General features: G+C 50.9%; 1 protein-coding gene across 1 annotated transcript in view; it reads right to left on the bottom strand.

The window, feature by feature from the left end:
• LOC103924500 (sodium- and chloride-dependent GABA transporter 1-like) overlaps nt 1-6,616 on the bottom strand; it is a 26,481-nt gene extending 19,865 nt beyond the window's left edge. The window contains exons 1-3 of the mRNA XM_009333029.1: nt 6,379-6,616; nt 981-1,112; nt 184-284 (exon numbers count right to left, since the gene is read on the bottom strand). Of these exons, the coding sequence (XP_009331304.1) occupies nt 184-284; nt 981-1,112; nt 6,379-6,616 (471 nt within the window). The remainder of the gene's footprint in view (nt 1-183; nt 285-980; nt 1,113-6,378) is intronic.
• Between the last annotated feature and the right edge of the window lie 9,614 nt (nt 6,617-16,230).

Genomic DNA, 16,230 nt, shown 5'->3' with positions numbered 1-16,230 from the left:
CTTTGGGAAGGGGACAGCAGGGTGCTGACAAAGGCTCTTTGCGCAAACTACAAGCAGTTAGTTTGTTTTGTGGCATAAACAGCATCAGCATGTTTTGTGGCATAAACAACCTCTCCCCACAAAGCAGGAAGTAAGGACCCATAGCGCAGCCAATACCATGCTGTAGACATGTCTGTGACTCACCGCAGTTAAAGAGTTGAAGAGATAGTAGAGAGCCCAGGCAATGATGACAATGTAGTAGATGTTCAGCCAGAAGGAGAGAACTACAGCTGCCAGCCCCACTCCTGCGAACGAAGGCAGAGAGCAGCATCAATCCAGGTCTCCGGTGCCCAACTGCGCTCACGGACATCACAACAAGTTTTGTGGCAGAGCCAGGGAGAGCGAAGCAGCTCATCAACACAGCACCTGATACAGCTACACTGAACTGGTCAGGAAGAGAGGCTTGTTCCCTCACATTTCTCACCCACCCGTTTCCACTGGGTGAACAGTGCTACCTCTCAGTATGCTACAGGTACTTTAGGGACAGAGCTCCATGAAAACAGGATCTGGTCGCTTCCCCGGCAGAATCGCTCTTTCCCACTTCCAAGGCATTTCTAAATCACCACCGTTTTCCAGAATGCTGCTACTCCAGACATGGTGACAGGTTCACGTCCCCTATCTACAGCTTCCCCATGCAATTAAAGTGAGCCCACATGGGGAGGCTTGGGACAGGTCTTCTGCAACCAGAGTCCCTCCACTGCAGTCCCTGCTGCTCATAAAGTGCCTTGTCACCACGCAAGACTGCTTGAACCGAGCACAGTGATGTTAGTGACTGTGGACATCAGGGTCTAGGACAGCTTGATAAAGACAGAGGGAAAAAACTCCCCTCACCTGCCACCCCATCCCAGTCCCCAGGGATTTGCTGATTTCCTTCCCAAACCATTAAAGGGTTTTTGTCTGTAGTTATGTGCCATCGCCTTCACAAACTTACAGTACAGTACCTTTAAACATGGGTGCTAATTTCCAGACTCCCAGTCCGCCGACAGAGGTATACTGGCCCAGAGCAGTTTCCAGCAGGAAGAGAGGAATTCCAGCAAACACCAGTGTCAGAAAATAGGGGATGAGGAAGGCCCCTGAAAGAAGGAGCAATGTTATCAGACGGCTCCCCCTTTTACCAAGAAGTAAATGCCTCCAGCTGTGGTTTCTCGCTCCGCAGCACCCATGCGATGAGAAGCAGACTTGCTCGGAGGTGACAGTTTGCAACTGGAGCTGGTGTGTTTAGCAGGTCTCCCACTGAGATCACCACTGCCTTCCCCTTATCTGTTCCTATCACTATGGATATATAAGTATCATATAAACATATATACTGGCATCACTAGCTATGTGATGCCAGTCTCAGCTGTTAGATATTTAGGAAATGTTAAACCCAACCTGTCGAATGAACCCAAAAGCCTGGACACTGACACTGGTAACTAGTTCTTGTTGATACTTCCTGTCTTACCTGCAGCAGTTCCCAATTCTTCACCTTGAGCGAAAAGGGCACAGGAATTTCTGGTATTGGCCACTACTTCTTTGTTTATAGCTGTTTCAGTCTTTTAAGGAAACTGTGGCTAAGACAGTATTTGCTCTTGTAACAGCCCTATACATCTCCCCACCCTTGCTTTAGGTTTTACCCTTAAAATTCCTGGTGAAAAAATTATTCCTCTCTATGGACCCTGTGGAAATCACCTCATCACTAGAAATGAGGTGGTGCGGCCATTCAGTAGAGTATTACTTGCACCCCGTTATTAGAAGAGCAAACACAATAGGAGAGCCTCGCCATGTGATTTGAAAGCTGTACATGTTCAGGTCATCCTGACTTCTAGGACTTGGGACGACAAAGCTCACTTTCCAGCTTCCTTGTGCATGTGCTGGAGCACGCCATCATCCCCGAGAAGGACAAACTCCTGCAGAAGAATGATGGTTGGGGAGAGAGAAGGGACACTCAGTTTGCTCAGAAGCAGCTGGCCATGTCCGGGACAGCAATGGTTTCTGCACTAGCCGGAGGGCTGAGCTGTCAGTCTGAGTCGTCTTCTCCTAGGAAAGCAAACACAGAGCCAGAGAGTAAAGCCACTCTGGAGACCTGCAGCCCAGCTTGCACCCGGCAGAGCCAGGCCTCCAGCAGCTGCTCTCCGAGGGCAGAGAAGCAGCGAGGCACAGCTAGGGATGCTGGCTCAGGGGGCACCCAGCTGGGGACGTCTGCCTGCCAAGCGGGGAGCTGTGTCCAGCTGGGAGAGGCAGGCACCAGCACCCAGCGTGGGAGTCCGCAGGAGGCAGCGTGCAAGAGGAGCTGGCAGTGGGTGGTGGGGAGAAAACATGCTGAAGGCAAGCAGCTCAATGACCGTGAGCCTGAATCGCAAGCTGGCATGGAAGCGCAGGCTCTCAGCTTCATCAGCAGCCTGGCGTGGATGAGCAAACAGCTTTGAGCGCTGCTGCGGGAGGAGCGCTGCCCGCTCAGCATCGTCCCCTGCACTCTCGCTAGCCACCGCAGCCTGCAAGGCTGGGACAGGTCCAGCCCCCCAGGAGCCCTGCGGGAAGCCAGGGCCCGCGCTGAGGACACGGATGCTGCCTTGCTACCGTTGTACCTCATTGTAGAGTTTGGAGGCTGAACTTATCGGCAGTCACAGTGCTTGGCTTGCTTCTGTGCAAGCAGCTAATGAAATTTGGCCACAGCCCTGACAATCCTGCATTTTTCATCTACAGAAGGCCAGGAAGGTTTGTAGGTGAAAGATTTTATTAGGCTATTGAGAAAAAAAACAGACAAACATTTGGACCTAGGTCATTTATCCTGGCTTGACAAAAATCTTCCAGAATAGGGGAAAAACAACAAACCAGACTGCAGCCTGTTGGCAATGACACTGCCACTCTGGAGGGTCAGGTCTGCGAGCAGGCACAGATAACACCCCTGGGTGCTGTACAGCCCCAGGTGAAATCAGTTTGGAAATTTGTGCCTAGAATTTGCATGCTTGTGCCTAAATCCTTGGCACAGAGAGAAAGGGGTAGTCTTTAATCTCTGGCCCTGGATGGGCTGCTGAAAGGCCTGGTTCAGTTCCTGGGCCTGCTACAAATAATTGTGTATGACCTTGGGAGAGTCCAAACCTGTCTCCAAAGTCCATGGGTCAAAGGGGTGACGGCACTGGTCCTGCCCCGCCTGCTCAGGGCACCAGCCCTTGGAGGCAGGGAAGGATCACACAGCGGCTGCCACTCGCTGTGCAGCGCCAAATCTGCCTGCAGCCTCCAGCTCCTAATGCCATACAGCAAGGAATAATAATTACTCCTTAAAACAGCGAACACTGCCCACAAATCAAAAGTTGAGCATTACAAGCTGTTACATGCTGTTGCTTGGAGTCTCAACGTGTAAATGAGAAATGCATGATGCTTATTTAAAGAAATGTTCTTCTCTCAAGTTATTCAAGCTCAGGATCTCACAGACAATTTTTAGCACCTACTGAGCCACATTTAGAGTCAATTTAGAGTCCGGTAAAATCCTGTTGACATCAGAAGGACTTCATGAGGTTAGAAATCAGTGTAGAGGCTGGAGCATTAGTCATAGCTGGGCACATTCAGCTGCGTGCAGAGCCAGCAGGGAGCCCAGGCATCACTTTGGGTAAAGCCTGCTCCCCGCAGCGGATGGGCCTTGCGCCAGGCTGCCGTACCCTGGGTGAATATCACCTAATTATGTGCCCAATTACAATGCCGAGCAAATCAGCCGTGAGCTGATACAATGTGACAGCGGTAAGTGAGACGACAATATTTCTATTCAGTTCAATTTGCCTGTGCGTAATGGAAGCAGCCCACACGGCTGTGCTCTGAGCAGCGCACATGCAGGACGCTAAAATTAGAGTCCCACCCACAGTCTGCTCTGCTCCGGAGGCGCCTCCGTCGGGGCAGAGCCAAGACGGTGCCCATCCGATTGCGAATCAGATGCCGTGTGACCCTTCCTCGCTGCTCCACATCGGCTCCCAGTGACGCTTTCGTGCGTCAGCTCTCCTGCCTGTCTCCGGCATCGGCAGCCTTCGCCCCCCCTGCCTGTCTCCGCCATCGGCAGCCTCCACTTGCTGCTCGTTATTGTCGGCTGCAGGAACAGTCATGCCTGTGAACAGCCAGACCAGGTAGGGGTGAGAGGAACGAGTGATACAGGCTGCCACGAACGGCACGAACCAGCAGGCGAGGCAGGGCATTTGAGAGGAGGCAGGCACCAATTCCCATGTGTCATCTGTCTGGCAATTTTGCTCGCAGCCGGCTGATCCCTCTGCGTGCCTGCAGCTGCTTGGGGCAGAGATCACCCTATGTGCCATTGCCAATGCTAATGATAGCGCTCTGCGCCTCCACAGCACCCTCCGTCCTAGGATCTCAGCTGACTTTATAAGTAGGATTGATTTTAGCTTCAAAACAGCCCTCATCTAATTATAGATATCATCATCCCCACCTTTATGTGTGAGGAGACAGAGCCACGGGCAGCACGGATCTGGTGTGTTTGAGATGGCACAGCAATCACAGGGCAGAGACTGGGCTAAAACCCAGTGCTGGGACTTAGGCACCGGGCTAATGTTGTGTGAGGAGGGCTAGCGCAGCCAGGTGCCAGAGTGTGGCTGGATAAAAATGGCAGACCCGCACTGTGGCTCCAGTGCTGGTGGCACAGGCTCCCCTAGGTAGAGCTGGCTGATTCCCATAAACCTCACCCGGTGCAGTCTCACACTCCCATCTCTGCACAAAACGATATACTGAATTAGAAATCTTCTTGTCAAAATGGGTAACTATCTGGTCTCCCACTGGGACTTGCCCCACGTGCTTCAGAGAAATGGCCAAGATCCCCCTAAATGCAGTGGAGCTACATGGACAGACCGCCGCAGGGAGCTAGACTCCTCTCCTCTTTCCCAGGGTGGGAGCAGAAGTGCGTCCTACACCACCTACGGCATGGACAGCAGAAGTGGGCTGGCGATATGAGGAGAAGTCATGAGAGCCAAAGACAAAGAGGGTTTTGAAAAGGGAATTCAAGGCAAAAGGAAAAGAAAAAAGATGTGGAGAAGAAGCCTGAGAAGAGACCCTCAAAGTAGCATGAATGAATGTGACACTGGGGACAGGGACTCTGGGCAGTGAAGAGCTAAGAGGGAAGCAAAGAGCAACATGGGAAGACTAGCAGGCGATACTAAAATCATATATACAGCCTTAAAGGTGAGGCGAAGGGGTTTGGACTTGTGTGGGAAGTCTGAGAAATGGTTCAAGGAGGTGAGCAGCACTTCAGTGGGGAGGGAAGGTTATTTTAGTAATATGCACAAACAATGGTAGAGCTGGGCATGGCAGGGGAGAAGAAAGAGCCTCTGCTCTACTGACACCAAAGCAGCCTGTACTCCCTTCCACAAAAGCATGTCCCTGCCAAGGCTAAAGAAATAGCACCATTTTAGAGGGGAGCTGAGGCACAAGAGTGTATTTTCTGACTTGATCCAAGACATGCAGAAAGTCTGTAGCTGGGCAGGGAGCTGATCTCCCAGATCTCCTGATTTCTAGCTCAGCACTGTTTCCCCATCTGCTTGCCTTTCCCTAGCCTTGCAATGGTTTGGCAAAGTCTCAGCTGAGGACTGGTAAGGAAAGGATGTAGTGGGGCAATAATAAAAAGAATTAAAAAAGCTGGTGTAAGCTGTCCACAGAGAAGGGCACTGCTACCAGCTGCATCACAGTTACTGTAAGTTCTTCGCCAGCTGCCGTCTTCTCTCATGGCCTGTTTTCCAAACTTCAGGATGGAGGCAATAACTGTGACCCTTCTCACAGCACTGTAGTAAGTCAAAGCTCTTTTCCTTCCATAGATGAGGACACTCATGCGTGCCTGTATACATGTACATACGTATGCGTGCTTGTATATATATATGTCTACACAGCCCTGCTATGGTCCATGCAAAGCTTCTAATCAAAACTCCTCAGACATGTGACCCAAACTCAGATTCAAAATTGTTACCCCTTGAGAATACACTAGACTGAGGAGAAACCCACCATTAGCAGATATAAAGTGATTTCCCTGGGAACGCCCCAGCATCCAGCTGGGTGCCTATGTGCATAGCCCTCCTTGTAAACAAATGAAGTCCCAGACACTCTTTGCTGTAGCCCTGCAAATTTGGACTACAGAAGCTTGACAAAACTCAAACTTCTTGTTATATTTCTTTGGGCTCCTTCTTCCCAACATGCACTTGCTAGTAAAGTCCACAGACCATGGGAACTAGTCTCCTGACAGCTTAATAACTCACATCATGAGGGAGACCTCTCAGCCAGGGGACCAGCTGCTTGCCCAGACCCACACCAAACTGAAGCCCGTTCAGGGGACAAGGCTGCTCAGGGATGAGCGCAGGCACTGAGTGTTTCTCTCACCTCCTCCGTTCTTGCCACAGAGATACGGGAAGCGCCAGACATTGCCCAGCCCGATAGCATAGCCCACGCAGGACAGCAAGAAGTCAAATCTCCCCTTCCAGGAGCCTCTGTCTGGGATCTCCTTCTTCTTCTTGGCGCTCACGGCCTCAGGGGCGATGGGCTCCGACTCCTCCAGGGCTGCCTGCTTCACCTCGGAGGGAGAGCTCAGCTCCACGGAGGTGTTGTCCATCTTGCCCATCACAACTCAGACGTACAGCTGCTCAGGGGCTGGAGGAGCAGGAAGGGCAGCCCCTACCCTGGCTGAGCACAGATGAAAGGGGAAGCACTGGGCAAAGCTCCTGATGAGAAAGTAGAGAAAGAAGGTATCCTGTGTTAGTGTAGAGGGCTTGCTGGGTCTGAAGTGGACTCACTGGATAGACTGGTGTACATCAGGGAAGCCTATCCAGGCCTCCCTGCTTTCCCTGGAGAGAAAAAGGAGGATAATCTTGCCTCGCTCCACAGCTGCCTTTCTGAGGAGCCATGGTCACACAGACTGCTAACAACAGGCTCAGACCTGGTTGTTACCAGCACATAGCAAACCTCTCAACTCTCATCTTATCTCCTCTTCATCCCAGCACCAGCTCTGCGTGAAAAGCTCCAGGACCAGTATGCATGCAGGGAAGTCACAGCCTGTGGGTGACCCACCACAGAGCAGTCCAGGCAGAGGAATATATCTAGCATGTCTGAGCGACAGTGGAGAAGGGCATGATGGAGGTGCCACATCCCCCAGGTCTGGGGCCCAAAACTGAGTGTACCAGCCACGGAGCCATCTGAGAGATCGTGTGGCCCAGCCAGCCATGCATGGTTGTGACAGTGTAGCTTTGCAATGGCACCTCCGCTACGGGCATGCCCCACATTGCAATCCCGTGCCCTAATCCCCTGTCATGGCAGTGACAGGGCTGTGATCACAGCTGTGCACCTGCAATGCCTGGCAAGGAAATCACTGATCTGCTCAGCACCTCCTTGTACACCATGTCGCATGTGATATTGCAATGGCCAGGTGTATTCAGATGGTGCTTGCTAGTGACTATAGCCAGCCTGTGAACCACTGAAATCCCGCTAAGTCAGGACTCCAAAGTCCTGAGGATTAATTGGACAAGTCTGACTAAAAATGTAATGAATATTTCCATTGATTTTAGGCCCTAAGAAGTATATAACCAATACACCAAAACAATTCAGAAAGAAAGAGGGAACAGGCTACATTATTACATCGGTGTCTAAAACAATATTGCACTTGTCTTGAAAACTAAGTGCAGCTCTCCTTTCGCCTTACAGAAGCTATTACAAAGTCAGAAAAAGGCATGGATGAGAGCCAAAAGGATGTTCGAAAATGTGAAACATCTTCCATGTAACGAAAGGCTGAATGAACTAGGAGCCACCATCCTGTGCAAGAGGTGACTGACAGGAGCCTATAAACGTATCAGTGTCATAGAGTATGAGTATTCACCATTTCTGACACAAGAACTATAGGGGATTAAATCAAAACAGCAGGTGGTAGGTTCAAAAAGAGCAAAAGGTGATACTCCACAAAATGCACAGCTATGGAGCGAGACTCCCCACCCCAGAACATGCTGGATGCTAAGAGTTTACATGACTTCAAAAAGGAAATTAAGAGGAAAAATAATGGAAGGATAATCCACCAGAAGCTACCACTGTGGTTCAGGAAATCCCTGAGCTGCAAGTTGTTGGAGGTTGAGGGACTCTTCCAAAGGAGTCCAGACCCACTCCCTACTTTTCCTGGTTTTATCCTCTCCCCTCAGCATCTGCCCTTGGCCAGTGCAGAATCATAGAATCATAGAATCATTAAGGTTGGAAAAGACCTCTAACATCATCGAGTCCAACCGTCAACCCAACACCACCACGCCCACTAAACCGTGTCCCTAAGTGCCTCATCTACCCGTCTTTTAAATACTTCCAGGGATGGTGACTCAACCACTTCCCTGGGCAGCCTGTTCCAATGTTTAACCACTCTTTCAGTAAAGAAATTTTTCCTCATGTCCAAGAAGACAGGGTCTGGGACTAGCATGGTGTAGGCTCTCACCCAATTCTCAGCCCATTTTACACAAAGCCAAATTTAAGCCTCCACCAGGGGCTATAAGGGTGATCAGTACTACAATCTCACAGAGAAGTCTGTCGACAAAAGCCTTCCCAGATGCACACACACACAAAAAACCAAACAACCCAAAACAAACAAACAAACAAAACCCCAAAAACCCTGAGTGGGTATGTCAGGAAACAAAGCAATGCACTTCTTCCTAGAAGAGGTGGCATGCTGGCATGCTCTAACAGTTAAGGCTGGCCTTGCTTGAGCTGCTTACTCTTGGCAGTCTTGTCTCCTAAGGAAACAGTACCCATTTGCCCGATGGGATGCCTGGGGGACTCATTAGCTAGTGTTTCTAAAGCGTCCTGAACAGAGATGGTCTCCCAAACCCAGGCTTAACTGCAGTATCGGCTCCTGCTTACTACAGTTGACACCCCATGATTACAGCAGATGGATTTCCTTCCCCCACAGAATTTGTAGCTGAGGTTAGAAAAACTGTGTCAACTGTGAAGGGAATGGTTGAACCAGAAAATAACTGTAATTCATTCTGGTACGTCAGTGGAGAAGCCAGAAAACTCCTTGCTGCGGGATGAAGGCTGTAACCAAAGCCCTCTGAGCCATGGAGCCAGCCCCAAGCCTCACAACTCCTCTAGCCCAAGGATGGTTGCAGGTAAGCCCAGAAGTAAGTGGTAGAACAAAAAAGCCTTCTGGGGAGAAGAGACTGTTTCACACAGCCCATGAGGCAGACGCCAGAAGAAAGCATTGCTGGGCACCCAAGGCAAAGGCTTTGGTTAACGGATCCCCTTTCTGTCCTACACCTTGTGATAGCACTGCCACACCAGCTCCTGGCTTCTCAGTAAGGCAGGGAGCGAAAAGGTTATACAGAACGTGTAGGAGGAAAGTAAAATAAAGACGATTTATAAATCAAAACATAAGAAACAGCACCAAAACCCCTGGGAAAAATTCAGAGCTGGGCTAAGTCAGGATAATTAGCTATGCCTGGAGACATAACAAATTAGGCTCAGCAGAAGCCTTTTTGACTCACTTTTTTTCCTGAGACAAAAACCGGTAGATAAGCTGCTATCTTAACAAAGTATGTATATATACTGCTCTCCCTGTGCTCTTTCCCCTGTTCTTGCTGCCACAGTTCTGGAGCAATACTGCAGCTAGATGATCACACCTCATATTTCACATACTTGGGGTAGGATGATAGAGAAACAGCAGACCATACTGGCAGTTTCTTCTTACCTGAAAAGTGAGGTCCTTCATCTCCAGCTCAGAAAGAATAAACTAGATTTATAGAGATTTCTCCACAGTCAAGAAATAGAAAAACAGTCCAGAGGACCCACTGAAGGTTCATCCCGCCTACTGTCCTGTCTCCTACAGTGACGAATGATTAGGCCAGAAGGGCTCATGCATGTCCCGCAGCCTGGCCGTGCCATGTCCTTCTCTGGACACACAGCTCTGACCAGGAAAAATACGGGCAACGGTTGCTCCAGGCTAAGTGTTTGACTCCTATGTTTAGACATCAGCTCAGATGCTGGACAAGTGGTCCTACTGGGACAAAATGCACCAGCCCCTCCACTTATCCACATGGGTCTCCTCCAGCGTCAGCGCACGGCTCTGCCCTGTGCTGACAGCCTAGAGAGAGCGGAGTCAGTTCAGCAGCTCTCTGTCATGTCACATTATTCGTTCTGAAAAGCACACGGTGCTTTGGGCACAGCAAAACGCCTGAAAGACTCAAAATGATAATCAATAAGAGTAGGGCTACAAGCTGGAGGTGGGCTCTGCTTCTCAAGGACTTGAAAACAAGGTCAAAGAGTTTAAACATGACACTATAGCAGGTTTCTCATTCAGCTTCTTCTAAATACATCATATTCTGAAGCCAAGACTTTCAAAACAATCACTAAAAGCCAGGGTCATAAATCCCTGGCAGTAAAGTAGTGCCTCAAGTTTCACCGAGTCGTGCAGAAGGCCTGGTCTTCTGCTGCTCCAGTAAATAAAAACAATTGCATGGTCCCCAGCAGGTGCAGAGTCAGGATGAAAGACATTATGGAAAACAGTCCTTCCCCTCCTTTTTTGAAGAATTTCACTAGAAAATAGTCCTGATAAAGTATTACCTCCACTTGAAACGCTGCCACCTGAAACTGCTAACAACAGTGACCTTTTTGCTTTCCCCTGCTTCAGTGTGAAATATTAACAGTCTCCTCAAATTTGACAGAAACCAAAAATTTCAAGGGCATAAAATTGCCTGAAATGAAAGAGCAAAATTACCTGTGGAAACGCATATAAGAAATACTTTCACACCTCCCCACCTTTTATTTGTCAGTGCTTTAACAGCCACACAAATCACTTCTGACCCATGCAGGTAGAGCCACAATTAGTTTAATTACAGAGTGCAGGCTGTTATTCAGTCAATTAGACTTTTCCTTCCATCCACACCATTTTAATGACAGTCAAGTAGCCCCAAGGCTCTTGCATCTTGTTTGGAGCCGTGACCGGCTGATCAGGGCACAGCAGACTCTCAGCTGATTTTTCTGCTTGCTGCAGCAGCAGCATATGCTTGAGCTTCCAGCATCAGTGAAAGCCAGAGGGGCTGGGGAAAAGCCCACCGTGGGAGCCTGAGGATGCTGGTGGGGCACTGGCCCCAGCATCGCTGTCCTGCCCGGCTGGGTCAGGTGGACAGAGGGGCTTGTGTTTCGCAGCCCTCTCCATGTGCTGCCCAAGAGGCAACTACTGCAGCCACCCATCCTTTCATCTCCCTTCCCCTGAAGAGATGTGATTGCTTGGTTACAGGAGAAATCAGCGGTCATAGAGGACACGCAAAGAAAATAAATCAGCTCTCCTGGGTGATGGAGCTGCTGGATGGCCTCCACCTCCAACCCCCTTTTCCACCCTCTTGCATGAGATTTGTGTTGTTGATGTCTGGGTCTGACCTGTGGCTGTTGCCCAGCCTCCCTCCTCCACCAGCAGCCCCGGGCAACCGCATCGCTCCCGATAACATGGCAGGTGAGGTTGGCACAAAACCACAACCCTATCCAGATGAGCAGAGGGGGCAAGGCGGGCATGGGCCATGTTTTATAAAGCATTAAACGAACAGAATGTCCACATGAGGCCAGAACACATCTCGCAGGCCCCAGCCCATGATCCTGGGAGGGCTGTGGCAGTCCCTCACGGCCCTGAAAAAAACAGATGAAGATCTGCTGAGCTGCTGGGGCTGACTGCAGCCTACTGCATGGTCGCTTTGCTAAGCAGCATCCTCATTTTTGCATTACTCAAGCAGGAGGACCCGGGTCAGCTATCGCAATGCCCTCCCTGGCTCTGGATGCCCACTTGAATCTCCTCTGACTCCTCATCCCGCAGGGGGAAGCGGGGTCAGATCCTGCTCCTGGATGCAGACCGTGCTTCACTCACCACTGCGCTGCTCTCGCTTCAGTGGCTGGGGCCACCTTACGTTGCCTCTAAGGAAAGCAGGGGTTTTGTGCCTTTTTTGAATGACACAAACGATGCAGCCTCTGAGCCATTTTAGTGCTCTCGTTTAAAGCCCGTCCTGGCACCTGAGAAGCTTCCCTGGGGATCAGAGAGCTGGCAGGGCTCTTCCTCGGCTCCCACAGACCGTCCAGACCCAGCCCAAGCGACCACAGCAGCATGAGGATCGAGGCCGGGTCACGTACTGCTCCCCTCGTGGCAGCCTCCGAGCAGACTGCAAGCAGCTCCCTGAGCCCCCGCCTGCTTCAAGATTGGGAAAGACAGACAAGTCGCTTAAAGGCATCCCTGTCTCCATCCTCCCCAGCGAAACTACCACATTAAAAAGATTAAAGGCCTATGTCTGCCCATTTTAAATGTGCTGATGAAATTAAGAAGCATTTTCCTTTTCTTATATAGTGCAAGCTGGCACGCTGGGATGCCAGTTTCATGATTTTGGTAGTTTATACAGTTTTGCTACGTTATTCTTTTGCCCTGCCTGAAGCAATGTGGACATTTTTAGCCCAGACTCATCTGTCTGTTCCCAACCCCAGTTACATTTTGAGCTTACCAGCTAGTTTCACCCATACTTGAAAAAGGAGCACAGCCCTCAAAGACATCCAGTTCCTTTAGAAGTAGGGAATGGAGAGAGGGAAGAGACTCCGGTTAGTTCTTCTCCCGAGGAAGGGCTGTGGGGGGACCCTGAAAGTGCCCTGCTGTGCATCACGCACCAGCCAGCCAGCACGCACAGGGCCAGGGAGGAGGGAGGCAGCTCCTAGGAGGGCAGCCTGGAGACATGGGACACAGGCAGGAGCACGGAGGATGGGGTGGTGTGGGGGACTAGCGAGACAGTAAACACAGCCACAACGGACTTGTCATGAGAGGTGGAGGGACAAAGGACATTATGAAGAGAAAAGTAGGTATCATTAGTTCTGCTGAGCAAAAAAAACCCAACTCACTATTCCTCCTCTAGGACAGAAGCTGCTGTTTTGCATATATTTCTCCACTTTTTTGTATGCACAAACCAGGAATAACATTCATGGGCCTCCCCTGCCTGCTCTGTTCCTTGCTAAGGGGCAATCCCTCTCCAGGGAGGCTAATGGAAAAAAACTTCCTGTGACTTCAGCGAGAACATTGCCGGGACAGAAGTGCCTAAAAATGAACACAGAGGGCATTTCCAGCTGAAATTTCTCACTTGCATTTTACCTCCCGTTCCCTTTCATTACCGACCAGCATGGTGTCCAGGCACTGCCACCACCGTGCAGGCAGGCAACCCCGCTGGCTCCCACCCGTCCCGTCACTCTTTTGTCACAGCTCAGCCGATGCAGCGTGAGTTACTGCTCCCACCGGCCACTGCCTTACCAAAACTGCACCTCTGAGCTAAGATCTTAGCTCAAACCCTGAGCTGCAGCAACATTCTCAGTGGGCCCATGGCCTTCACAGGGGTAAATTTCCCCATCTCGCTGTGAGTCACAAGTACTGTGCAAAAGGCGTGGCTGTGCTATGCGTGAAGGGGGGGAAATAATATCTTCATACATGTAGAGCTGTATTTGATGCACCTCCAGAGACATTGCAAGCAATGTCAGTGGTTATTTACTGTATTGGGCCTGATATGTTTTGGGGTTTTTTTAGTTTTTTCTTTTTTTTAATGAAGTCATTGAACAGAGCAAATTGGGTGAAATTGGTCTTGCAATGGAAAGTGATGACCTTCACCTGAGAAAGTCACCTTGGACTTTGTTGCCACAATTTAATAATGAAAAAATGAATAAAGAAAAAAAAATTGACAAGGAAAGAGCAGAAACAAGCTTGAGATTGATCCAGAGATTGCCCTGAAGTGTCCACCATGGCAGGGGAGCGATCCTTCCTCACCTTGCATGGCAGAGTAGCAAAGGACTGGCCACTGCGTGTCCCCTGTAGCCAGGAAGCTCACAGCTGGGGACACGACCCATCCACAGGGCATGGACGAGTCCAGCCTGCTCCATGCCAGCCAGCACCCACTGCTGTTGGAGTAAGACAAGCAGGCAAAAACTCTGCACTGCCTCAAAAATCTCCGCTACTGCATTCAGCTGAAAGCACGAAGGGGAAGATAGATGGGAGGAGGAGGAGACAAAATGCAGACCTTCCCCCTCCTCCTCCTGGGCAGGGTCATGGCAGCTACCAAGCACTGCATCAAGTCACCAAGAGCTCATCCAAAACAGGGCACCTGTGAAACTGCCTGGCACCACTCTGGCACGCATATTCAGCTCCGAGAAAGACCAGAGCCTTACCAAACAGAGGACAGCACAGTTTTCCTGCTGCAGCACAGCCAAGCCAGAGAGGAAATCTGTGTCCCACTTTCAGATGCCAAACTCTTTGTTCTCCTTCTCCATGAAAACAGAGAGATAATCATGCCCCAGTGCCCCAAGGCTGCTGTGAGGCTCCACTTGTTCTTATGCTTTTTTGTGGTGGAAAACAGAGAACGGCAGCTCCAGCTCCCTCCACAGGAACCACACAGGAGCATTGTTAGCCGGCAGCCCCTTGGCTGAGGTTTTCCTTGAAATAGCCCAACAAACGTGCTCATTACCCAGTAAGGACATCATCCCCCGCCGCCTAGGATCAGCCTGTAACTAGCTGGGCATTATCTCTACTACTTTAACACTCAGAGTTCCTTATCCTCTCCCTACTTCATGTGCTAAGCGCTATACAGCGGTGCAGGATGAGCAGCTTTTTCCCTAGGGCTTGTGATATCAGGAGATAAGGCAGGTAAAGGAAGGGCTGTTGTCCCCGTGCCTTGGCTGCCCCGAGCCACAGGTCACGCAGCCAGCCCGTACCAGGGTGCAGACCCTGACCCTCCGGGGCCAGGCACAGCCTTTACTGCATGAGCATCTCCACAGGGGCCAGACACAGCTCTCACTCGCTGTATCCCCGGTGAACAGGACCCAGCGTCATGGGGAGGCCCAACCCCAGTATAAAGACATTAGTTGTTTGTTCCTTGTGCCCATTAAGTTTCTCCAGAAGAAAACACATTTGCAGCTGCAGGTCTCTGGCCTGATTTTTGTTCTCCTCAGCACAAAATCCCAAGCTGTGGCAGAGTTTCTCTTGGAGGGAGGAGAACTGAAATTAAATGTGCTGGAGGTATCCACCATATGCTGGCAGAACCACAGCAAGGTCACCAGTGAACTGGGGAGCCTTTGGTAGCCAGGCTGCGGCTGTCTCTTCCTCCAAGCAGTACTCATGGGAGCTGGGGAACAGGGAGAAGGTAGGAGGGGAGGGAGGGAGGGAGAGAGGGAGGGGGCGGATGAGTTTGGCCAGTTCTCCAGTGTCATGGAGACAGAGGAGGAATGGGGAGGGCTTCACCTAGGGAGTGAGGCACCTCCTTCAGGGTCAGAGTGTCTTGGAGATAGATAGGAAGGAAAGGCACAGACATATGCCCCTGAAACACCCCGGCAGCTTTACAGGCAGGGAAGATCAGATCCACTGTCAGAGACTGCCAGAATTTGTAGGACCTCTGCGAAGGGGTGCCGAGAGCCTGAAATGCTATGTTTCGGGCTGATCCTTGGGACTGCAGCACACAAGGCTGGGAAGGGCAGTCCCAGCTCCAGGCAGAGGCAGCTGTACCGATTCCTCTCCTATGGATGTCACCTAGCCTGTCCCCAGAGTCCTCCTCACTGGAGACCCCTGCCCAAGGAAACCTGCCCAGGGTTTCACCTAAGTGCTGTTACAGTGCCTTTACTGAGCCATCATTTAAGCTCATTACATCTCCCTCCATCCCAAAGGCACTGTGAGAAGCTTTCCACTTTTCAGGCCCCCAATACCATTTCTGCGTGCTGCTCCAGGACCACCATCCTCCCCCTCGCCCTGCCTGGCAGCACCGGTTCCCCAGATGGGAGCAGGGGGCTCATGCTCTGCTTCTCCACTGCAGCAGAAACACCCTCCCCAGCCCAGGCTTTTGCTCGGGGTGAGGGAGTTTTGAAGTGGAGGCTGGTTGCTGCAGTTGCCCATTAACACCAAGGGGAATCCAGTTGGCTCTACGTGCTGGTGACAGCTGGGAAGGACACTGCCTTCCCAGCAACTGGCATCTTTCTTGACCAAGGGGACATTGCAATAGCAGTGGCAATGGCAACTGGCAGAAGAAATTTAGGCATAGCAGTGGTGCAGCTGGTGGTAAAGCATAGGCAACGTCTGCTCCTGCTTTGGGCAGCACGCCCGCTTCACACTGCCCCAGTTGACTGCCAGGCAGGCAGGTCTGCCCCCATTTGCTCACCTCTCCAGCACCTTTTGGGAGGCAGAAACCATCCTTCATCCTGCCTTGTCCTCAGGGTGCTGAG

The sequence above is a fragment of the Pygoscelis adeliae genome, unplaced genomic scaffold (genome assembly GCF_000699105.1).
Source record: "Pygoscelis adeliae isolate BGI_AS28 unplaced genomic scaffold, ASM69910v1 Scaffold38, whole genome shotgun sequence".
In the NCBI taxonomy this organism is placed as follows: domain Eukaryota; kingdom Metazoa; phylum Chordata; class Aves; order Sphenisciformes; family Spheniscidae; genus Pygoscelis; species Pygoscelis adeliae.
Note: the sequence above shows the minus strand (reverse complement) of the source record. Positions and strands in the feature narration are given on the sequence as shown.